At 33.7% G+C, this 25,539-nt stretch overlaps 1 protein-coding gene across 3 annotated transcripts in view; it reads left to right on the top strand.

Annotated features, from left to right (window-relative positions):
- Positions 1-25,539, top strand: part of LOC150100911 (protein VAC14 homolog) — a 315,351-nt gene that overhangs the window by 269,148 nt on the left and 20,664 nt on the right. For 2 of the 3 annotated variants that reach the window (XM_090401162.1, XM_090401163.1), the window contains exon 13: positions 20,254-20,372. The exons of the other annotated variant lie outside the window; for it this stretch is intronic. In XM_090401162.1, coding sequence (XP_090257288.1) covers positions 20,254-20,372 — 119 coding nt within the window. The remainder of the gene's footprint in view (positions 1-20,253; positions 20,373-25,539) is intronic. 3 annotated transcript variants of the gene reach the window in all.

Here is a 25,539-nt window from a genome sequence, read left to right as displayed (position 1 = left end):
CTCAATCCCTTTGTTTCTGATGCTCTGACATTTGTGTTTAGACATAATAAATTACCACCTAGTCTATTCTTATAATTAGATATGATCTATTTGGTCTTGTTCTAGAATTTCCTCTTTTCCCTCTCCAGATAATACTTAAAAGGTCTGAATCTAAAGCATATTTTTCCACCCCTTTGCCACATAATTAACCATGTTCAAAGACATTCATATCTTTATCACATTTACATACTATAGCTGAACTTTCACACACAGTTTTCCCATTCCTCCCTTGATGAGCTAATTTCCCTGACTCTCTGCATTAGGTCTTCTACAAAGAAGTAATTTCTCCACGCTATCATCACCCTCCTCCTTAGCTCAGTACTGCCATATCTAAGTAGCAATCCTACAATTTTTATTCTCTCAGTTTTTTTTCTCACTTCTTCCAACACAAGTTTCATATCTGCTCTAATACTATATTTGTCACTACTTAAATTATTAGTACCTACCAGAACTACCATCTCTTTTACTTTTCTTTTTTGCTTTCAATTACATTTCTCATATTTTCGCTCCCAGGAAACTAGAAATGGTGACTCCCTCAGCAAGATCAAATTTTAAAATTGATTCACCAAAATATGCAGTCACCAAAAAAAAAAAAAAAAAAAATGCAGTTAGAATTGAAGGAGTTATTAGTTAAGATAGTTTGATGTTAAGTCAGGTGTGTGACAAGAGTGTACATTATCTCCACAGTTATTATTCATCATCTATATGGATCGTGCTGTTTTAAGGATACTTGTGACACAAGACTGAATTATATATGCATGTAAACACAAGAAAGATATTTAATTAACCAAATGTTTCGGTCTGGAAATAGCAGGCCATCCTCAGTGGTATTACAAGAACAGTTTTAAAAAAATACAAGCTAGAATACTAACAATAGATCGTTAAAAATAGAACACGCCACGTGATGTTATATCACTAAGTATTAAGTATAAAATGGAATATTTTGAAGCAGAGACATGATTGAAAAAAAAAAACTTAATGAGTAATCTTGATTAGACTTTTCCAGATTTTTGGAAGTGATCACTATTTAGTCTTGAGCAGGATAAAATTGAATTTCATATTGAAAAGAATAACATGTAAGAAAGTTTTAAAGCGAATAAAAGTTGAGCAGCTCTCAGATGTGAACTGTAGACTAAAATACAGAAATATTATTGAAAAGAAAATGAAAGAGTTTGAGAACAGGAATCAACCCTTGGAGATTCAGTGGCAAACTCTGAAGGAAACATTGATTGATTCTGCCAGAGAGGCATGTGGTGAGGTTATCTGCAAGGATAGAAAATCAGAACTCCATGATGGACACAGGAAGTTAAAGAGGCAGTGAAGGAAAAGAAGAAAACATATCAAAAGTTCCTGGCAAATAAGTCAGCTTTTGCTCTTAGAGAATACAGAGACAAATGTAAGAAAGCTAAACACTGTGTAAAACTAGCTAAACAAAAGTCATGGGAGGACTTTGGCAAGAATATAGAAAATAAATATCAAGAAGGTGGCAAAATATTCTGTAGGGTTTTCAAGAAGCTTAGAAATGGAGGAAAGAGTGCTGTAAAAGGAGTTAGAGATGATAAAGGTGACATGAAAATAGGAGAAAAAGATATCCTTGAAGTATGGAGTAATTACTTTGAAAAACTGCTAAATGAAACAAGCAGTGATGACAGCACAGTGATAAAAAACACTGACCAGGCATGCAGTCAGGAATACATATCCATACTTGAAGTAGAAAAAGCCATCAAAGGCATGAAATGTGGAAAAGCAGCAGGAGTAGATGATATTCGACCAGAAATGCTGAAGTATGGTGGTATAAGAGTCTTACAGTGGCTGCACTGCATAGTTCAGAAAGCCTGGACAGAGGGACGAATTCCCGATGATTGGAGTAGAGCTCTCATAGTACCCATATATAAAAAGGGAAATAAAACTGAATGTGAGAATTACAGAGGTATTTCCCTACTGAGTGTTCCTGGCAAGATCTATGCAAGTATACTTGAGAAACGGTTGAGAAGAATTGTGGAAGAAAAGCTTGGTGAAGAACAAGCTGGATTCAGGCCAAATAGAGGCTGTCAGGATCAGATCTTCACTTTACGACAAATAGTCGAGAAAGCATGGGAATATAACAAAGATCTGTATTTAAGTTTTGTCGATTTGGAAAAGGCATATGACAAGATGCCAAGAGAGAAGCTATTCAATACGCTGCAGTTATATGGTGTCAATGGGGCATTATATCAAGCAATACTTGGTCTTTATTTGAGTTGTGAGTCAGCAGTTAGAATTGAAGGAAGTACAGGAAGATGGTTTAATGTTAAATCTGGTGTGAGACAAGGATGTACATTATCCCCTCTGTTATTCATTATCTATATGGATCACATTATGAAGGAATGTGGTATTAAACCTGATATCAAAATTGGAGATGTTAATGTCAGCTCTTTGCTTTATGCAGATGATGTTATACTTCTAAATAAATCCGCTACAAGTCTGAAAGATTCTCTGACTAAATTGAATAGCTGTTGTAATAGATATGGTATGAAGGTCAGCAATAAAAAGACAAAGACAATGAAAATAGGCAGAATCATTGAAAATGTCAACTGTGTTGTGAATGGAGAACCTGTGGAACAAGTAAAACATTTCAGCTACTTAGGCACAATTTTTACTGAAGATGGTAAACTAAATATAGAAATTGACAACAGAATCAGCAAAGCTGGTATTGTGGGAAGTCAATTGAATAAATTCATATGGAATGAGAAAGAAATTAGTCGGAACACTAAATTAGCTTTATACAAGACTGTGTTCAAACCAATTTTAATTTATGGATCTGAGAGCTGGGTCAGAAGTAAAACACTTGACCAAAGACTAGAGACCGCAGATATGAGAGTCCTGAGAAAGATTAGAGGCGTGAACAGATGGCATCAATGGCAATATCATATTAAAAATGAGGATATTAGGAAAGAACTTGACATTGTCAGCATCCAGGAATGCGTTAGCAGAGCTAATCTCAGGTGGTATGGTCACTTAAATAGAATGGGAGAGGAAAGATTAGCAAAACAAGTGTTCTCTGCCAGGTTGGCAGGAAAACGACCCAGAGGAAGACCAAGATATAGGTGGATTGATACGGTACAAAGTGCCTTAGACGATAGAAATATAAGATCTGATAATGTTGGAGTCTTGACAAGTAACAGACTGATTTGGAGGAAAATTGTAGATAGGAAGTTAGTAATGATGTAATTTTTTCATGTAGTACTGTCATATCCTGTACACCCCTTGAGGGTACATGGCAGGAATTTGATGATGATGATGATGATATACAGTCATTACAATTCAGGTTGGGATGATGGAGCAAGGGCTCCATGCTTTCCTTGAACAAACGTTTGAACCTATAACGGGATCTATGTAAGAGGCAAGTCCTGGACCAAAAGATGCTGTGGTCAGTTTCCATCCCATGTTGAGCCAATCCAGACTTTTCAGGTTTGTTGTGAAGAATTGAGGATTGATGTTCTTGGATTCTTTTTGCAAGAGAATGTCCAGTCTGTCCAAAATAGGAGAGATCACAGTTGCAAGGAATTTGATAAACTCCAGGAAGAGATAAAGTTGAGCATTTGTCTTTAGCAGAAGGAAAATGAGAAGACTATTTGTTAATAGGTGAATACGTAGTTGTTAAATCATATTTCTTTAAAATTCTTGTGATAGGTTCTGAAATACCGGAGATATAAGGAATAGGCACTCGACGTATTGAAACTTTGTTGTTTTGTGGAGGATTATAAGAATTGAGAAGATGTTGAGTACTTTTTTTAGAAAAGCCATTGAGTTTCATGTGTTGTTGGATAGTATAAAGTTTAAAATATAAAATATATTTATAAATATAAAATTATAAAACTATTCGATTTCGTAATACATTCTGAATATTTCGTATGTCAAAATAAATTTTACAGCCAAGTAGAAGGAACGGCCATGGGAAGTCCTCTTTCTCCTGCTTTAGCCAACTTTTATTTAGAATTTTATTTTTATTTAGAAAAAGTCCTCATCTCATCTATTTTCCCTCAACCATCTTTTTGGGTAAGATATATAGATGACATCTTTACTATTTAACCTCACAGCAAAAACTCTTGACCTTCTTTTTTAAACAGTATTAATTCCTTGCATCATCGTATAATGTTTACTATGGAAATAGAAGAAAACAACCAGTTATCTTTTTTAGACGTTCTCCTCATCCAGTCACCTTCAAATATTCTTACAACTACAATATACAGGAAACCAACGTTCACAGGTCGTTATATTCTTAAAGAATCAGCCCATCATCCATGTCAAAAAACAGGAATTATAAAATGCCTCATCAGAAGAGCCAATACTAATTGTTCTACTTTTGATTATCTACAGAAAGAACTTTCTACTATCCAACAACACATGAAACTCAATGGCTTTTCTAAAAAAAAGTACTCAACATCTTCTCAATTCTTATAATCCTTCACAAAACAACAAAGTTTCAATATGTCGAGTGCCTATTCCTTATCTCTGGTATTTCAGAACCTATCACAAGAATTTTAAAGAAATATGATTGAACAACTACATATTCACCTATTAACAAATTGTCTTCTCATTTTCCTTCTCCTAAAGACAAACGCTCAACTTTATCTCTTCCTGGAGTTTATCAAATTCCTTGCAACTGTGATCTCTCCAATTTTGGACAGACTGGACGTTCTCTTGAAAAAAGAATCCAAGAACATCAATCCCCCATTCTTCACAACAAACCGGAAAAGTCTGGATTGGCTCAACATGGGATTGAAACTGACCACAGCATCTTTTGGTCCAGGATTCGCCTCTTACATAGATCCCGTTATAGGTTCAAATGTTTGTTCAAGGAAAGCATGGAGCCCTTGCTCCATCGTCCCAACCTGAATCGTAATGACTGTATATCTACTTATTATTCATTTATTTTTTACTCATTATTTATTTATTTTTTTTTTTTTCAATCATGTCTCTACGTCAAAATATTCTGTTTTATACTTAATACTTAGTGATATAACATCACGCGGCGTGTTCTATTTTTAACGATCTATTGTTAGTATTCTAGCTTGTATTTTTTTTTTTTTTTTAACTGTTCTTGTAATACCACTGAGGATGGTCTGCTATTTCCAGACCGAAATACTTGGTTAATTAAATATCTTTCTTGTGTTTACGTGCATATATAATTCAATATATGGATTGTATTATGAAGAAAAGCGGTATTAAACCTGATATCAAAATTGGAGATGTTAATCTTAGCTCATTACTTTATGCAGATTATGTTATACTTTTAAATAAATCCAGGATAAGTTTGCAGGATTCCCTGTCCAAATTGAATAACTGCTGTAATAATTTGGTTTGAAAATCAGCATTGAAAAGACAAGACATTGAAAATAGGCAGGAAATTGAAAATATTCAATTTCACAACTGCATCCTGAATGAAGAACCTGTAGAACAAGTAAACGATTTCAGTTTTTTAGGCTTACTTTTTAGTGAAGATGGCAAATTAAATTTGGAAATAGCAGAAGCAGCAAAGCTGGTGTGGTAGAAAGTCAGGTGACTAAATTTACATGGAATAAGAGAGAAATTAGTCAAATCACTAAACTAGCTGTATACAAGACAGTGTTCAAACCCATTTTAACTTGATATGACAGTTGAATTAGAAATAAAACTCTTAATCAAAGTCTGGAGACCACTGATATAAGACTCCTGAGAAAGATTAGGGGACTGAACAGATAACATCAATGGCAGTATCATGTTAAAAACAAGGATATTAGGGAAGAACTTGACATTGTTAGCATTTAGGAATGTTAGCAGAGCTAATCTCAGGTGGTATGGCCACTTAAACAGAATGGAGAAGAAAGATTAGCTAAACAGATGTTCTTTGCCAGGATGACAGGAAAAAGACACAGAGGAAGATCAAGATGTAGGTAGACAGAAAAAGTGCTTTAGAAGACAGAAATATAAGATCTGATAATATCGAAAGTTGACAGATAACAGGCTAATCTGGAGGAAAATTGTTGATAGGAAATTTGTAATGATGTAACTCTTCATGTAGTACTAATCATAAGATCCTGTAAACCCTCTGAGGGTATATGTCAGGAATATGATGATGATGACAATGAATTATACAGTGAATATGGCATTTCTGTTAGCAGAATTTAAAGAACATAACTTAATATTATTCAGTAACACATATTGATTGATTTATTATTGTGTTTTTTTTTTGTATTTATTTATTTTTTGTGTATCCTTATTTATGTGGAAAGCTAAGTCTGAATATGAAAGGAAATTGGTTCTGCAAGAATAAAACAACCCAAAAGAATTCTATCATGCTGCAAGTATAAGAAAGAGTGGTAAAAGAATAACTCTTCTGAATATGGATGGTACATGGGTGGAAGATCCACGTACCATGGAGAGGTAGCTTCAAGCTTCATATTGCATACACCAGGTTGATAGCTCTTAAGAAAATGGACACTTATTAGAGCTATCAACCTGGTGCAATATGAAGCTCATCTCTACACTGGATGTTGAAACTCAGGTACTAGGGCTGTTGTGTAAACTGAATAAAAATTCAACAATAGAGTGATGGGGGTATCAGCATAGATTCTAAAAGAGTATTCAGCTGAACTGGGTACACCTTTGACCTGGCTGTATAATTTGAGTCTTAGCATGGGAAAGATTCCTCAGGAGTTTAAATAATGTGTGATAATCCCTTTGCAGAAGGATTGTGCAAAGACTGATATACCTAACTATTGACCTATCTGTATCTCTGGAGTAATAATGAAAATTTTGGAAAATCTGTTAAGCGCTCATATCTGGAAATGGGTTGACAGGGAATCTATAATTTGAAATGGATAGCATACGTTTGCTAAGGGAAGTCATGTTTGGATAACTGGCTATGGTTGAGTTAGACAAGAAGATTAGATATGTCATGATGCTTTTGAAATTTGCTAAAGCTTTTGACATTGAAGGCTGTTACATAAGTTGGAGGCTGTGGATTGGATTATAAAATATTAGCTTGGATAAGACAATGGCTGACTGGTTGATATCAAAAAGTGATGTTTATGTGTGTTGGGGAGGGGGGCAGTGTGCAATATTTAAGGTGACCAGTGATGTACTCCAGAGGAATATGTGAAACATTAAGTCCAGTATAAATTCCACTTGGAGACGGTTTGTTGACAAATTGAGTATAAACCTCTACTAGTTTTGCATACATTATAGTACACTTCATCAGAAAAGTGAAATTACAAAAAAAAAACCCATGAGACTGCTATAAGAACTATTCCCATCAGACACTGTGAAATTATGTGAATACTGTATCATCTACTCAGAGCCATTTAGTCTAAGCTCTTTGGTCAGAAAGACCTGGGTTCAATTTCTGCCCATGATGTGAGGAACCTTTATCTGGTCTCTTTCAACTAAAGGTGAGTTAGCTTGTCTCATATGGAGGTGGAGGTTTTTTTCCCCGAAAATTCGGGTTTTTTGTCCCTCAGAACAGGCAAGTTAGCCGTGTGAACACACTTCTACAGAAAAAAATACCTCCCCCCCCCTCCAAATATCAGTAAACAGGCCGATCCCAAATAGATGGGATATGGCATAAAGAGGAAGAAGACTGTACCGGCTACTCATTATTTAATTCCAGGCATAATTCTGTGAGCAGAAAGAACTCTTATCAATATGCTCACTACCAGGCTTTGTGGAATCCTTTGAAAAACAGTCCCTGGAGATTATAGAGGCAATGGAGAAGTCATATTTACCTATACGAGTTTGCCTCAGTCCTGAAGATACTTCAGGCACAAACTTTGTTTGCTTACACATGGATTAAGGATTAAACTAAATTTATTATAATCTAACCAAGTGGAAAAAATACTTCCAACATCTTTCTCTAATTGGCAACTCGTGTAGGTAAATATTATTTCTCCATTGCTTCTGCCTCAGTATCACTACCTCTGGGTCTGGCTCCCACTGACGAGACCTCAATAAAGGTCGAAACTGGTCTGGGTAGTGGCCCTTACCTTAATGCATAGCATTATACATGTCTGCAAGGAGATGTGCTTTGGATTATGGGAGATACTGAGACAAGGAGTGATGAGAGCTTGGTCCACCTTTACCACGAGTTGCCTCAGTCCTGAAGATACTTCAGGTGCAAACTTTGTTTGCTTACACTTGGATAAAGGATTAAACTAAATTTATTATAGAGGAATGGTTAATTATCTGGTATTCTGATAAATAACTCAACACTTTTCATAAAGGAATTCCATTAAGCACCCACATGGTTGGGCTTAGTATTGTATGATATTTGTGTTCATGTTACATTAGTTGTTTTTGTAATCCCCCGAAGATGTCCTAGTGACTAGGATGAAATATAGGAAGTATTAAACCTATGTTAATCCTTTCTGAGTGATGTATACATTCCATTAAGCCTCCAACATGATGTCCTCACAGCACTTAAGACTCTACACACAAGTTAGTCTCATATAGAAGTAGCAGGATTTTTTATCCTAGAAACTTTTTTTTTTTTTGTAAAACAGCAAATTTTCTATGGAACACAAGCAGTTAACAGACAAAAATACTATGGGCACAATCTTCCACACATTGGTGGATCATGTTGAGACTACTGCAATAAATCTTCAAACTCCATGGAGGTGTCATCATGTAATAAATAATAGTGAAGTTCTACATACCTCAGAATCATATGCAAATATGACCTGACTGGTCATTTAGTTTTGTTTCCTTTTATTTTATTTTTCAGGACTTCAGTTTTATTGCTGTTGACCATCAATCCAATCATGGATGCATTTTTTCATAGATAATCCAGGTTGTTTTGGATAGTATGAATGTTGGAGCTAGTTAGCAAATCATCATCTGCAAAGCAGAGAATGCTTAACATGAGTTTGGCCTATTGAATCTTCAAGAGTTATTCCATATGCATTTCCTCTGAATCTGAACATAGTCAAAAGTAGTAATAAAATTTATGTTTCTCTAATGATGTTTTGCTTTTTCATCTCCCCTCATTAATCATTACTTTTGCATGGTGTTTCTAGTGTAGTTCTGCCATTTTACTTTAATTATTTGTAATGCAGTTAATCCCTCAATAATCCAGTCCCAGTGGGAAATTGGGACTGGATTATTGAGGATTATAATCCCAATGATAGGTGCATAAATGATGAGTTGGTAGGTTGTTTAACTGAAGGTATTATTACATGGTGATATACCAGAAGTAGTTGATGCAATAATCCATTCAGAGTTCTGTTATTTGCTGTGTGCATGAAAATTTTGAACAGAATTTGTCTGTTGATTGAACTTGAGGGACTTGGAGAAATATGTGAAGGAAGGTAAATTTTATCTTGTGTCCCTTTCTGGCCTCCCCTCTAAGACATTGAATGTGTTCAATAGTACTTCTCTTTTTCAAGAAACCCACTTGATTTTTCAGCAGAAGAGGTGTCAGAATGGTTCAATTTCATTTAGAAGCATCCAATTATAGATTTTTAGAGTGACAGGAACTGTGATTTCTCAATAATTTTTTGGGCTCTTTATTTGCCTTTCTTGGGTATGTTAATACCCAAGAAAGGCAATTTGGGTTTGTTATAGTTGCTTTTTGGTTTGAGTTTCAAAGTCATGATTTTTCTATTGGACATGGATGTGATGTTGTTGTATATATATATATATATATATATATATATATATATATATATATATATATATGTATGTGTGTGTGTGTGTGTATGTGTGTGTGTGTGTGTATTTTCTCCATAACAATGAAAACAATTTATCCAATCTTTCCAGTAATGACATCAAAAAACTCTATATAGAAGTCTCCTAAATACTACTTATAGAGAAACTTCCACCATCTAATATTTCTTCAGTAGAAATTAAAGCCTTGCATATAAAATGCAACAACCACCTCACAATTACCAAATCCAACAGGGGGAGAGCTACCTTAATCATGGATACTGCAAGCTATAAAAGAATAATATCCTGCTTACTATGTAACATCTATATATTAAGAAAGAGACTGCAGCCCCAATTCAGAATTTGCCAGTCTTGGTGCAGATACTATAGACAAACTAGACCCACCTTGCTTCCTCCTCCCCTTGTATGGTTTACCTAAAATCCATAAAGAAGGTGTGTGTGTTTTCCCAATTGTAGATTGCATCAGATGGCTTACTTATCACATAAAAAAATTCTAATCATAACTGTTAAACTCACAAGCTGGCAACTTACTCCTTTATCAAAAACTCTTCAGATTTCCTACTTAATGTGAAGAATTTATTCCTTCAATCTTCTGACTTAATGGTCAGCTTTAACATTGAATCTTGATTTACCAACATCCTACTTGAAGATTCCCTTCAGTTGCTTTCACAACCTTTCCTACCTGATATTGTCAAATTATTTGATCCTATTATCCATTTCTTGTTACTTTGTCTGCTTAAAACAGATACAGTACCTTGATGGGAAGCCCTTTCACCAGCAGTTGCAATTTTTATCCAGAACACTTATAAGAGATTCTTATCACCTCCATTCATCTTCAACCTTCGTTTTGGATATGCTACAATAGTGAACAAATTAATCTGAGGAAACCAAATTTTCATCAAGGTTTTGGTTTGGTTATTGCATCATTTCACAGTAGTTTTGGTTACAGTTTAATATTTTTGGTTCTGGTTTGAGTTTAAGATTTTCATTGAGTGCTGTGTGTTTTAACTGTTTTATCTGTCTCTATGATGTTTATTAATAGCGTGCATTTTTAATAGGTAAACAAGTTGACATTCATAGTATTTTATTCATTTTGTGTAGCTATAAAATGGATACATCTTCAAGAAAGCATTCAAAAATATGTACTCTTTCTGAGCATACATCCATGACTCAAAGACAAATTGTCAATGAGTGTGGTGTTGATTTGGGTACTGTTAATGTGATTTTAAAGAGGTTTAGGGAGATGGTTCCTTTTCTCCTGACAGAAAAGGAAAAGTACACTTACTCAGGATCAGTTGCTAGTTAGGAAAGGTGAAATGAATCCAAGATTGTCTGCTGTAGACTTAAATAAAGACTTGGCAGCTAGTGGGATTAATGTTTCTGACATGACAGTCCATCTAAGATTGTTGGAAGTAGGGAGGACTGCCTGTAGACCAAAAAAGAAACAACTGTTGACGAAGGCTATGCAGGAAAATTGGGCAAAAGTGTACAAATATTGGACTGTTGAGAAGTGGAAGAAAGTCATATTCTCAGGTGATAGCCATATCTTTGTTCAAGAAGAGCGAATACCCAATTTTCACGAATGAGCAGCTGAGAAGACTTCTCCCACCCACTTTCAACAAGCTCCTAAACATTCAGCTAAGTTCTGGGATTATTTTACACATGACTTCCCAAGATCACTTGTGTCTGTTAACAGTATGGTGAAAAGTTACCAATACATAAAAATATTGGAAAAAAGAGTGGTCTCACAGTTCCAGAGAGACAAAGAGTTCATCTTCCAATAGGATTTTGCTCCATGCCACACTTCAAAAAAAGTGAAAGAGTCCCTCAAAAATCACAACATCCAATTGCTTCATTGACCAGATAACTCTCCTGACATTAATCCAATAGAAAATTTGTTGACTACAGTGAAAAAGAGACTTGGAAAATTAAATTGTGATACAAAGGATAACAATACAATCCATTATAAAATATGGTTTCAAGATGCAGAAATAAGAAAAATGTGTTCTACATTGGTAGAGTCCATGCCTAAGTGAATTAATGACTTATTAGGAACAGAGGAGCAAATATAAATTATTAGATAAAATTGGAGTTTAACTTTTGTACTTATTTTCTTGTGAAATTAAAATTTTTCTTTAAAATGTGAGTGTTCGAATGAATTTTCGCTACTGTATTTCAGCAACATTGTTGCCATCTGGCTGCACAAGGAATACACCTCACCAGCCTTTCTGACAAAAGTTCATAATCTGTACCCAAGGATAAATTTCACTATGGAAATAGGCTTTCCTAAATGTCTCACTCTCCTGCTCTTCTTTAAGTGAAACTAACTACTTTTGTCCATTGTGAACATATCCTCATAGGTCATTACATATAGCAATCTGCCCACCATCCTTTCCAAGAAATTGGAATCATAAAAATTTTGCTGCATCATACTCATATTGTATGCTCCAGCTCTCAAGCAGGAACTTCTCAACTTTCAACTATTATGCAACTGAATGAATGGCTTCTCACTATGAACTGTACAAAGCGGTTTTGATTCGGGTCTACCTCGAACAAACAACCCTGAAACAGTGCAGAGAGTCCAATTCCATACATTTTAAATATTTCTGAACCAATTTCAAGAATGCTCAAGAAATATAACCTAGTACCAACATTTGACATTTGTTCTCTTCAACAAATTCTCCACTTGGATTCCTTCTTTTTAAGATAAACAACCTGTACTCTCATTTTTTTGCCATATGCCAAGTCCCACATGATTTTCACCTCTCCTACTTCAGACACTCTAAACATTCTGTGGGGAAAAGATTACAAGAACACCAGTCTTACATTGTTAACAAGAAATCAGCAAAATGAGGTTTAGCACAACATGGAATTGACACTAATCACAGAATCTTATGGTTTAAGACATGTTTAATCCACTGTGGTCAGTCCAAATTTGAACATTTATTTAAAGAGAGTGCCAAAGCCCTGCTCCATTGTTCTAACCTAAATTGTAGCAACTGCCTATCCTTACTAAAAATATGAGTCTGATTCTCATCAGACATCAGTAGTTTTTTAAATTATTACTACATTGCACTGTTTCTTATACCATCATACGGCTTGTATGTTTTAAATCAGGGATCGGCATCCTTTTCAGACTCGCTGGCAACATTCAACTTTTATTTTTAATAATCGGACTGCAAGCATTTAATTAAGAGAAAATAGTAAGTGAAAAAAATATTATCAATTTTTATTATATCAATTTAAAAAAAAACACAGAAATATTTAAAGCACGAGAAATGAAACTCAATGAAAAATTATCACATAAAAACAAAGTAATATAATTTATGCATCACAATATGTGTTGATGCACAAACTAAACTAAAATCAACAAGATTTGTTGATTTTCATAAAATCAACAAGAGCAGTTGCACGGGCGATATCACAAAGTATGAGTATAAAATTATTTTTAATTTATTATTCATATTATAAAATGTATTATTTAAATAATTCAACATACGGGTCACATGTCATTTAAGTATGGTCAACCTTTTATGGGCTGCCGGTTGCTGACCCGTGTTTTAAATAATCCAGTATTAACACACTAACATTCTGCCTTGTATTTGTTAACCTAACAGCTACTGATGATGTGTTATATTCTGGTTTAAAAAATTGAAAATAAATAATTTTACTTTAATATTTATGTCTGTATGTAATATTATGTCAGTAGTGTTTGTTAGGTAATCTCATCACTATTGTTATTGTCGTGAAATTTCTGATATATATACCCTTAGGGGATATACGTTATATTACAGTAGCACTATATGAAAAAGTTATATCATCACTAACTTCCTTCAGTCAGTGATATTCCTCTAAATTAATCTGTTATCTGTCAAGACTCCAGTATTGTCAGATCTTATATTTCTGTTTTCTAAATCTCACCATATCAATCCACCTGGACCTTGGTCTTCTTCTGGGTCTTTTTTTCAGCCATTCTGCAAAAAAAAAAAAAAAAAAAAAAAAAAAAAAAAAAAAAAAAACTTTTGCTAAACCTTCCTCTCTTATTCTGTGTAAGTGAACATTTTTTAAGATTAACTCTGTTAACATATTCCTGAATGCTAACAACATCGAATTCTTTCCTAATATAATCATTTTTTATTTCGATAAAGAGATTGTTTTACATTGAATGTTAAGTAATTACTCGAGTTCATTCTGATTGATGCAATGACTTTTAACTATTTCTTTTAGAATCTGGAAAATTATTGACTCAAGACCAAATAAAAAAAATATACATTTAATGAAACTAAACACTATGTACAATATAAATAAAATTAAATGAATAAAAAAATTAACTGAATCCAAGGCCTTCTGAAATAAGTCTGCACTTCAGAGATTTTCTTATCCTAAAAAAATAAAATCATTCATTTTCTGACTGTCATTCTATTACTGGGTTGCTTAACATATACTTAATCATGTCTACCAGACTAAACACCTTGTTTTCACAAACAACAAAATGTTCATCAGAGTCGGTTTCTTTGTTAATAAGCCCTTTCTGAAAATATAAAATTTACTTCTTCCTTTCCGTGGGATTTTTTTTTTTTAAATCCCTTATTAAGCATACAATTTTTTTCAATCATTCCTCCTGTTTCACTGGAATACAAATATTCTTACTTCTCATCATTCAATATGATGCATAATGACTAATTTTTTACCATAGAAAAATAGTTTCTTCTACTATTTCATAAATAAAAGTATCAAGATAGAGCTATTTATGTTAAGCCACTTTACAGTTTCTGATTTCATTAAATTCCTTCGCTTTTTCGAAATATAATGACAAATACGAGGGTGGTCTGAAAAGTTCTCGGCCTAACAATGAAAAAACGAATATATAATTTCAAAATTAATTTTATTTTTCAACATAATCCCCCTTAAGACTAATATGCTCCAGCGGCCAGCGATGCACCAGTGCCATTATACCATCCCTGTAGTGATTCTCAGTAAGATCTGCAAAATACCCCTCTACAGCTGCAATCACCTCTTGATTCGAAAAAAAATGCTGACCACCGAGGAAGAGATAGAAGTCAGAGGGAGCCAAATCTGGGGAATAGGGTAGATGTTCCAACAATTTATAGTGCAAATCCCTTAATTTTTCCACTGCCAAAGCACCTTTGTGGGCAGATGCATTGCCCTGATGAAAGTTGATTTTTTTCTTCTGCAAACCAGGTCTTTTCTCACGAATTTTTTTGTCTAGTCTGTTTAAAAGATCGGGATTGAAATAATACTCCTGGATATTGTTTTATCCTTTTCAAGATACTGTATATGTCAGTATAATTTGACTCGCAAATACTAAAGAAAACCCCTCAAAATCATGGGTCATTTCATAAGGCGAGTATAAAATGGGAAGCTTAATTTCTTGGATGAACATTTAGATAGTTAGATTTTTATATAAGAAATAGGCAGTGTTTATAAACAAATCAGATTAATTTTTTGTTACATAAATTTATTAAAATATTACAATAGATGTAAGTCTTAAAAAACAAATAATTATTAACCTCAGTTTTCATGTTAATATTCTTCATCATCTGTTGAAAATAGTTCTTCAGATTCATTGTTCAAATGATCATCGTATGGATCCCAGTTTGAATCCGGTGAATTGATTTCGTTTTCATTGTCATCAATGTCCCACAACAGATCATCTTCCGTACCATCCATAAGATTAGAGATACCACACTTTTTAAATCATTTTATTACACTCTCTACTTTTACATTATTCATGCTTTGATCACAAAATTGCACAACATATCAAGTGATGCAACGCACATAGATCCACCATTTGTAAATGATTTTTCAACATCCAATTATTCCACTCTTCTTTCATGCGATCTTTAAATGGTTTGTTCAAGCAGACATCTAGTGGTTGCAATATAGAAAGTTAAACCACCTGGTATAACAGCATTTTTTGTGTTATTTTTTTCTAGAATTTTAGTATTCTCAGTTAAATGACTACAAAACATATCCCATACTAATAAACTGTGTTTCTTCATTATACTGCCTGGTCGCGTGTTCCACACATTATTTATCCATAATTTCACATCATTTTCGTCGATCCATCCTTTTTCGTGAAAATGTACAAAAAAACCTGAAGGAAATTTTATCTTAAATTAGTTTTACATTTGAAGATGATCATTGGTTTTAACTTGGTTCCATCAACCAAACATGACAACACAACCTTAATCCCTGATTTTTTCATGACCTGTACTTCGAACTAGCACACTCTTACTACCTTTAGACTCCATTGTTTTATTTCTTATCATATCAAAGCTCGTAGGAGTTTCATCCATATTTCCAATATTTGACAATAGAAATTTATGTTCTTGTCTCAACTGAATAATAAATTTATGGAAACTGGTAAGTTTGTGGTCAAGATCTGATGGTAGTTGTTGAGCAATTTTCATTTTTTTGTCGTTTTACCAGATTTTGTCTGTTCATAAAACGATTACACCATCCTGAAGTAGCTTGAAATTCTAATTGAATCCGGATGAAATACTTTCATCCGGATTCAATCTTGACCAATTTTAGTGCATATGCTCTAATCATATTTCTTGTAACATGATAACCATTCTGTCTTTGTTCGAATATGCATTCTGCAACATGATTTTCCAGTTGCGGCCATCGGGTGATCGCCGTTCTCATCGCACATTTTTTCTTTGGCAATTTTTTTAAAATATCTTCTTTCTTCCTCCATTCTCTTACCATCTTCTCAGTTATGTCAAACTTTCTTGCAGCAGCACAATTATTAGTTTGCTTTGTCATTTCAGTTACCCTTATTTTAAATTGAGCTTCATACTTTCTTCATTTTGTTGCTGGTTCCGTGATTTTAAATGATAACAATTTTAATAATCCTAAAATTAAAAAAAAAAAAAATGCAAAATTAATAACATTGGGGCTAATCACTTTTAATTAGGATAATTTGCATAATTACTAAATCTATACTATGCAAAAAAATAACATATGCATAGATATGAAAATAACGGATATAACAACAATACCTAACGTTGCATTAATACAAGAAAGAATAAATTGGGGGGGGGGGGGGTCGACAACCGACATAAGCTTAAAACCTAAAAATAGCCTAAAATTTGGGCCTCGATCTATACGCTGACATATATGGTAATTAATAAACAAAATGCCTTTAGCATCCCAAAACACTGTTGCCATGATCTTTCCTGCTGATGGAATCAGCAGGAAAGATCATGCTGATGGAATCGACTTTGTCTTTGGTGCTGAACAACCATCTTCTATCCACTGTTTTGACTGCTGTTTGGATTCTGGTGTGTGTAATGGTGAATCCAAGTCTCATCCACAGTAATAAATCGATGCACAAAATCAGTTTTATTCTTGTTGAAATGCTCCAAGCACTGTTCAGAGATTTTTATGCGAGTGCGTTTTTGATCTACTGTTAGCAAGCACGGCATCCATCTTGCACAAAGCTTTTTCATGCAAACTATATCCTGCACGTTTTTTTGAAATGCTTACAGTCTCAGCAATTTCACGCACTTTGACTCGTGATCTATGATTTCTGGTGTTGTTACACTTTTTGGATATCCTTCCCATGGATTATCTTTAAGGCTGGTATGGCCACATACCAGCCTTGATGATGCTTGAATTTTTTCTCCTTCAAAAACAAAGGAGAAGAGTTCCCGTAAACTTTTATGAACTTCGAATGAATTTCTTTTGGCATTAAACCTTCTTTTAAAAAGAATTTTATAACCACACGATATTCAATTTTATCCATTTCAAGTGATGCAGGCAACACTTTTGCTTCAGACAGCTGTATAAAACAAACTACTTGATAGAACGACTTGCAATTTCACATGGACACTTATGTCAGATGTACCAACTTAGGGAAAAAAATCGTGTTGATAGTGTTATCATGTATGGTCGAGACCAAGAACTTTTCAGACCACTCTCATAGATCCAACATCCTTAAGACAGGAGATAAAACTTTTCATTCAGTGTTTCCTTGAACATTGAATTAGAATGTCAACTCCAATATCCTATTTTATTCATTAAACACTTGTTGACAGTATCAACTCTTCCAGTTTAAAGATTCACACTGCTCCGATTCCTTTTCGGAATCTTTTATTAATATTCTTCCGACTGTCGTGTTTTCTTAGAAACTTCCTAAGAACAAAATTCTCTGGTTGCCATTTTCAAATTTCCATTCTCTCTTCTTATTTTCTCCATTACCATGATGCCGAACACCATCTCTGTCAGCTGTCAATCACCCATCATTCTCCTCTGTGGCAAGTGAGAAGTTACATAGTAATGGCTAACACATTGTCTTCATTAGTGTCAAGAGAATGTCTTCACGAAGAACAAAAGATATCTGAACACTTAACAAATATAAATTACAGTAAAGAAGATTGAAATTATTCCAAACTATCTAGTAAGTATACATCAAATCTCAATTTCTTTACATTCCATTTTAACAATAATAATATCAATAATGGGTACATCACAAGTGCTGATCATACGTGTTACGAAACCAAAACTAATAATATACTAACACGAACATTTGTTAAAAAGATTCATAATTTTAAATTATGATTATTTTTACAATGCCATCTATTTACTCCACTGATCTTTCTTAGAACTCTTGTATCTGTGGTCTCCAGTCTTTGATTAAGTGTTTTATTGCTAACCTAGCTCTCAGATCCATAACTTAAAATTGGTTTGAATACTGTCTTGTATATAACTAGTCCAGTTTGATTAATTTCCCTCTTATTCCATATAAATTTATTCAGTTGGCTTCCTACCATACCAGCTTGGCTAATTCTGTTGTCTATTTCCATATTTAATTTACCATCTTCACTAAAAATTGTGCCTAAATAGCTGAAATGTTTTACTTGTTCTATAGGTTCACCATTCAGGATGCAGTTGATATTTTCAATGTTTCTACCTATTTTCATTGTCTTTGTCTTTTCAATGCTGATTTTTATACCAAATTGATTATAGTAGTTATTCAATTTGGTCAGGGAATCCTGAAAATTTGTCTTGGTTTTATGTAAAAGTATAACATCATCTGCATAAAGTAAAGAGCTAAGATTCTCTTTACTTTATGCAGATGTATATCCAATTTTGATATCAAGTTTAATACCACTTTCCTTCATAATATGATCCATATTGAGGATGAATAACAGTCGAGATATTCTGCACTCATTTCTCACACCTGATTTAATATCAAACCATCTTCTTGTACCTTCATAATGTTGATGGAATTCTGGGATATTATATTGAACATTACTTGCTTAGTCTTTATTTGAGTTGTAAGTCAGCAATTAAACTAAGTATTGTTTAATATAATGTCCCAGCATGACTGTAGCATTTTGAACAGCTTTTCTCTTGACACCTTGTCATGTGATCCTGTGACTAGATTTAGTGCTCTCTAACCTTGAGTACCTTCCATCGCAGGCTGTTTCAAGTAATTATATATCTTAGTTGGTGAATAAATTCCATTTCTTCCTACATGTGATCTTTACATCTTCCAGTCTATGTTCCCATAGTTGATTTCCTTATATCCAGGACACATCTGAAATAGTAACCAGAGTGATAAACTCTATCCTTTATTACATCTAAGAATGTATAAAGTATCCTCTACTTATGTTCTGCATGCAATGGACAAACAGGAAGAGTTGCTGACATTCACCATTGTTATGGCAGACCATGCTTTTGATACTCCGTGCCTCACGCAGGATTAAATGGAAGAAAATTGGAAGCTGTTATGAACCCCCTAACCGCAACAGGTGTGGCTATATTAATTTATCAAAAATCTTGGAGACAACCATTTTTAGATCAGCTTAATATTGCGAACTTTTCTTTATCCACCAACAGATGATGATAAATTAGGGCTCTAGTTTTCCATTGCAGTTTTAAACTGTTCCCATCAATAAGTGATTGTTAGTGTTTGCATAGTGTGACAAACCATTTATAGTCTGATGCTGGGTATAAAACCAGTGAAATATTAACATCTAAACAAATAAGTATTGTATATTTGTTCCTTTAATGTTGTGTGAATTAAATTACAAAATTTCATATTAACAACTGCTAACACTTAAACTTATTGACTTGTGTGAATTGGAAAAGGGTCAGATAGAAGGCTCAGAAACAGTAGTAAGTTAGAATTAAAAAAAAAAAACAAAGTCTCATGACTCATGATTGAAATGATGATCTTAGGTAGTAATCTGTTGGTTGCTATTGGAATAATTTACTAGAAAGAGATAACATAATATTTACACTTAGATTAGCGCTTAAATTTGAATTTGTCAAACAAGACTTTTCTAAAACAGTAACAGAATACATTAGAATGTTATATTTGTTGTTCATGATTTTTCATAATTTTTACAAAAACGACTTTTTTTGCTCCTGTTAGATAATCTATTTTTTTTTTAATCGTTTATGAATCCATACAGTGCATATCTTAAATAATTTAAATGAAAATATTTCCTAGAAATTTAAATAGCATTGCATGCGGCTGTATGTTTCTGTTTTTAGGAAAGTTGGTCATTATTCTGCTGTCTTTATCATTCATGGTGTCATAGTCCAGTGGCAACAGTGTCACTCTGTTTTCTGACTCAAAATTATAAGCATGTGTGTGATCTACTGAGACTCTTGTATCCTTTTAATCCAGAAATTTACAGTACAAGATATGTATTTATATGTATTAACTGTACAGATATTGCTCGTATTAGAATTTAAACATTCTAAATAAATTATAAAGATTATCACTACTTAGGTGAGTTTCATCACCCAGTATGAGACCACCTCCCTTAATAAATTTCCTGTTTGGTCTTTAGTAGATTACTAACCCTTAGTCCAACTACAGTCGTTAATGTACAATAGCTTTACAGCCTTTTCATGAGAAGAATTCACTTTGGGTGGGGGGGGGGGGTGAGCTTAGTTCTATCTACACTTAGTACTTGTTGGAGAGAGTACTGCACTTTTGTTTGGGTGAATTTTAATATTATTTGCCATTAAATCAATTTAAGATCTTAGTGAGAGAGAGAAAGAAAAAGAGAAATGTGAGGGTCAGTATGGATTTGTTAAATAATCTAATTGCCTTTTATAAATGAGCAGTTGATGAGGGAAAAGCATATACTGCCCTTTTTTTTTTTTTTTTTTTACAAAGGCATTTGATAGGGTGTTACATAAATTAAAGATACCAAGAAATTATATATTTGGTTTAATTATTTATCCAAGTGTAAGCAAACAAAGTTTGCTCCTGAAGTATTTTCAGGACTGAGGCAACTCATGGTAAAGGTGGTATGACTTCACATCACTTGCCTTAGTATCGCATAATGCAAAGCACATCTCCTTGTGTAAATGTATAATGCTATGCATTATGGGAAGGATCACTACCCAGATATTCAAGATATAAGCTGATATTTAAGTTACAGCATATAGGTTTAGATATCAGGCTAGTGAATTGAATTGGGGATTGGCTGGCTGATAAATATCAGAGTTGTGTATGAGGGAGTAATATCAAGGAAGCAGAAGGTTACAAATGGGTCCCTCAGTGCTCAGTATTGAGACCCATATTCTTTAACCTTTAGATCAGCAACATCGTCAATGAATTGCAGGGAGTTATTCACTTGTTTGCAGGTGATATGAAGATGAGAAGGGTTATTAGTAATAGTGCAAATGTGGTAGCTCTTCACGAGGATTTGAATAAGCTGGACAGATGGCAGATTGCAGGAGGGGGGGGGGGGTGACAGTTTATTGTGACTAAATGTATGGTGTTGAAGTTTGGGATCCATTGATGGGAAGTGACATACTCTGTTGGAGGAATATTAGAGGAAGTGAAAGAGGTTAAAGGCAGTGATGATTGATAGAAATTTGAAGTTTAGGGGGACATATCTTGAAGGTTGTGAAGGCAACCCAGAGAATTGCTGCAATACTGTGAACGGTGCTGACCTGCATCCAATGTTAGTTATGAGGATAGACTGAGGACATATGGACTGCAGAGTTTGGCCAATAGAAGGACAGATGATAATATCAAGACATTTAAACTGTTGAGTTGTAGTTAGGATTGACAATGGGAAGTTCTTGTCTATGGGGGATAGATCAAGGAAGGAGCAAGGACAAGTGGCCGTCCCTGGAAATTATGAATGGAAGTAGTGAATAAGAGGGTGCGAAATGGCTTTTTTTCATGAAAGGTAGTTGGGTTTCAGAATGCGTTGACTGATAGGGCAGTGAGAACACAAACAGTGGATGAGTTTAAGAAATGGTATGGTAGGCTTGATGTTGGACAACAATCTTCTTGAAATTGAACAACAACGTACATATGAAGACAACGGACAAATGGAATGGGAAGATGAGGTTCCAAAGTAGATAACAATCAAAGAACTGGATGGAATATTTCACAGTTTAGAATCACTTAAGCAGCAAGTAATGGATATGGATCCAGATGCTAATTGAAGAATGCTTGTTTGCTGAGTAGTCATTTTGCTTGTTATCGTAGAATTTATGCTGTTAAGAAAAAAAACTAAAACTGTTCAAATTACTCTTGATAACTTTTATTAAACATTTACTTTGCATTAATTTTTTATCTTTCCTAAAAGAGTACCATATAAAACGAATTATTAATACAGTAATCGATCATGGATGAATTGCAATTTTTGCCATCGATTATTATATTTGATTAACGTGATTTTGATATTAACGTAACATCGAGGGATTAATTGGGTTAATCAAGGGATACCTGTACAGACTTTTCATGATGTGCATAATGATATGTGTGACTTGATCTGTCTATTCAGTTAAAGCATATGAGTCTTTTTTGTTTGTTTGTTTGGTTCTGATATCTTCCTGTATCCATCAGAAAATGCATCAAAATCAAAGTAACATTCAGTTTAAATTATTAAATTCTGCAAGTTTAATCTGCTTGATTATTTCCATTGTGTTATGTTTATCTTCAGCTCGAACATAATCCACTGAAGATACTGATGAAAAATTTCTTTTCCCATTTCAATATTGTTGTTTTTGTTAATTGCACTCTATGAACACAGAGTCTGAATTTAGTTTATATTCAGTAACTGGGCATTCATCAGCCTATATGTTTGTGTAATTCATTCCTCAACCATGAATTCATTTACCAAAACCCTAAAAAAAGCATTTCATTTGATTCTTATTCTTTTCATAATCATGTAGTGTATTCTTTGTTTCTAAATGTTTTCTCATGTGCCTCCTGTTCTTTCCCTCTCTTGTGAATATCATGCATATTTTGTGGTGCTTTTTTTTTAATGTGCAATTCATCGTAGAATATTTATTTAATATATTTTGTTTATTCACAATATTAGATGATATTTGTTAGTTAAAGTATTTGCATACTTGGGATGTATTCTCTTAGTACTCTCTCTCATGTTTTTTTTTTTTTTTTTTTTGCAGTTATCAAGTAATGATACAGTGCACCACTTAGTCATCACAGCTAGTAGTTTGTTTGTTGAAAAATTGCATGAACTGGAATAACTTGAAGTTACGTATGTGGTATCTTTGATGCTGCTATTATTTAGTAAATGTGTTTGTGATATGGGAAAGGACCTAACAGCTAGTGACATTCCTTAATGTCTGGTGGTCCAAGGAAGATGTTCAATAAGCAAGATCTTCACCCTTTTTGCCTGTACTTTATACTGAATGCCCATTCTGATTTTTTCTTTATATATTATCATTATATATAATCATCATCAACAATACCATGGCCTGTTCCAGCTTCAGAAGTTGAAGCTGGAACAGGCTATTGAACCTCTTAAGAAGATGTACTGGTTTTCTTTTTCCTAATGGTTTGTAACCAGTCCTGTTGTATGGAAATAAAATCTAGACAATGATTAATAACAGCAGAAATGAAGTTTATAAGAAAAAATGTAAAGTATACTCTATTCAATGACAAAAGAAATTATGAAAGAACTAAACTGGGAATCAGTAGTAGAAAAGAAATAAAGAAATCATATATAATATATCAGGTACAAGTTATAATGATGAATAGCATTATTAAATTATGATATATAATATAATCATATTAAACTGTGAAGATATTATATTATGTATCATCATAATTTAATAACGCTATTCATACATATAACTCCTTCCTGATTTATCTTTCAGATTGTGACAAGCTAACTCTTTGTCACAATTTCTGGAGAGTGTTTGGAGAGCAGAATATGTTTCCAGAATGTGTTAATGTGCACACATCAAATCATTTAAGGTGCAGTTGAATGAGCTTGTGTGCGATACTGTGTACCTCCTACAATGAGTCTGACTCCATAGGGGTCAGATGTTAATAATTAATAATAATAATTCTTCCCTTAGTAATTTACTCATTTTTTATGATAAAGTAATAGTTCAGTTGGATAAAAGAAATCACTGTGCTATGATACTGTTGATCTTTGGAAAGATATTTGACATGATACTATGTGGAAATCTGTTAAGTAAACTAGAACAAATAGAAGTAGATATGAATCTGGGCATATGGTTAAGAGGGTGGCTAATGGACAAACATCAAACATTACAGTTAAAAGTGACTAGTGTATCCCAAGGTTCTGTACTTTCACTACCACTATATAATCAGTACATTAATGATAGAGAATGATTTAAGAGGGAACAAATGGTTTGTTGAAGATGCTAGACTGGATTGGACAGTAATTGATAAAGTTAATAATATAGTCTGAGCAAAGGATAATAGTGGTCACTTTAAGACCAAGTGTAAGTTTACACTTTAGGATGAAAAAGATTACAAGCTATTACATTTATTTTTACATACAACATTACAGTTAAAAGATTAAGTTAACTGAACTGGACGCCATAAATTATGATGAGGTTTTGAGGATGATAGAGAGGGGGTTGAAGTTTAGATAGCATATTGCAAAACTGGACAAAACAACACAAAGGATCACTTGGTTGTTAAAGTATACACTGACAAGCAGAGAGAGAGAGAGGTTATCCCCCTCCCCTTTCTAAGGCTATAATTAGACCACATCTGAAATACTGTACATAGATTTGATTGCTGGGGTTTCTTGAAGATGAAAAAATGGAGAGGATCAATACACTAGTGACCAGAAATGGTGACTGGTCTGCACAGTGTTCCCTATTAGGTTAAATGGAAAGTGTGCAGGTTACATTACAAAATGTGGATAATAGGTGGAAAAGAGAGAGATGGGTTACTACAGGGGTTTTATAAAAGAAATTTTTCACTATAAGTTACTAAAGGGATTTTAAGGTTATAGGTTAGGTACAAAAGAAGTTTTTCAATATATCACATGGAAATTATGCAAAGCACTAAATTTTTTGGTTTAGAAAGTGATAATTTAGTGTAATGGGTTATCAGATGCTGTCACGAGTGCTTTGCCAGTGAATGAGTTTAAGGAGAAGTATGAGGAGCATTGTGCAAATAATAATGTGGGTTCCTCTAGCGAGTCTTTGGAATCCAAGTTTCCCATAATCAGATTTCTAATATGTATTCTCAATGGGGGAGTGGGTGGAGGTATTTCCTCTCAACATTTTCCTCCAACTTATAGATTTCCTGTTCCATTTACCCCATATAATTGTAGCATTTTGAACAGCTTTTCATTTGCACCTTGTCATATACCTTTTTCGGATCTACAAAACTTAAATACAGATCCTTGTTACATTCCCATGATTTCTCAACTACAGGAATATCTCGATTATCGCAGTTATTGTTGCCACAAAAAATGCTGCAATAATCGAATCCCCGATAATCGAGATAAATAATGAGTGTAAAATGGGTGATCATTGCCAAGGATTTTTCAAATCTATTAATTAAATTTT

Source organism: Typopeltis vanoorti, chromosome 12 (genome assembly GCF_054136105.1).
Source record: "Typopeltis vanoorti isolate ZY-2024b chromosome 12, IOZ_Tvanoo_1.0, whole genome shotgun sequence".
Taxonomy (NCBI): Eukaryota; Metazoa; Arthropoda; class Arachnida; order Uropygi; family Thelyphonidae; genus Typopeltis; species Typopeltis vanoorti.
The sequence above is the reverse complement of the archived record's forward strand: the minus strand, read 5'-3'. Positions and strand labels throughout refer to the sequence as shown.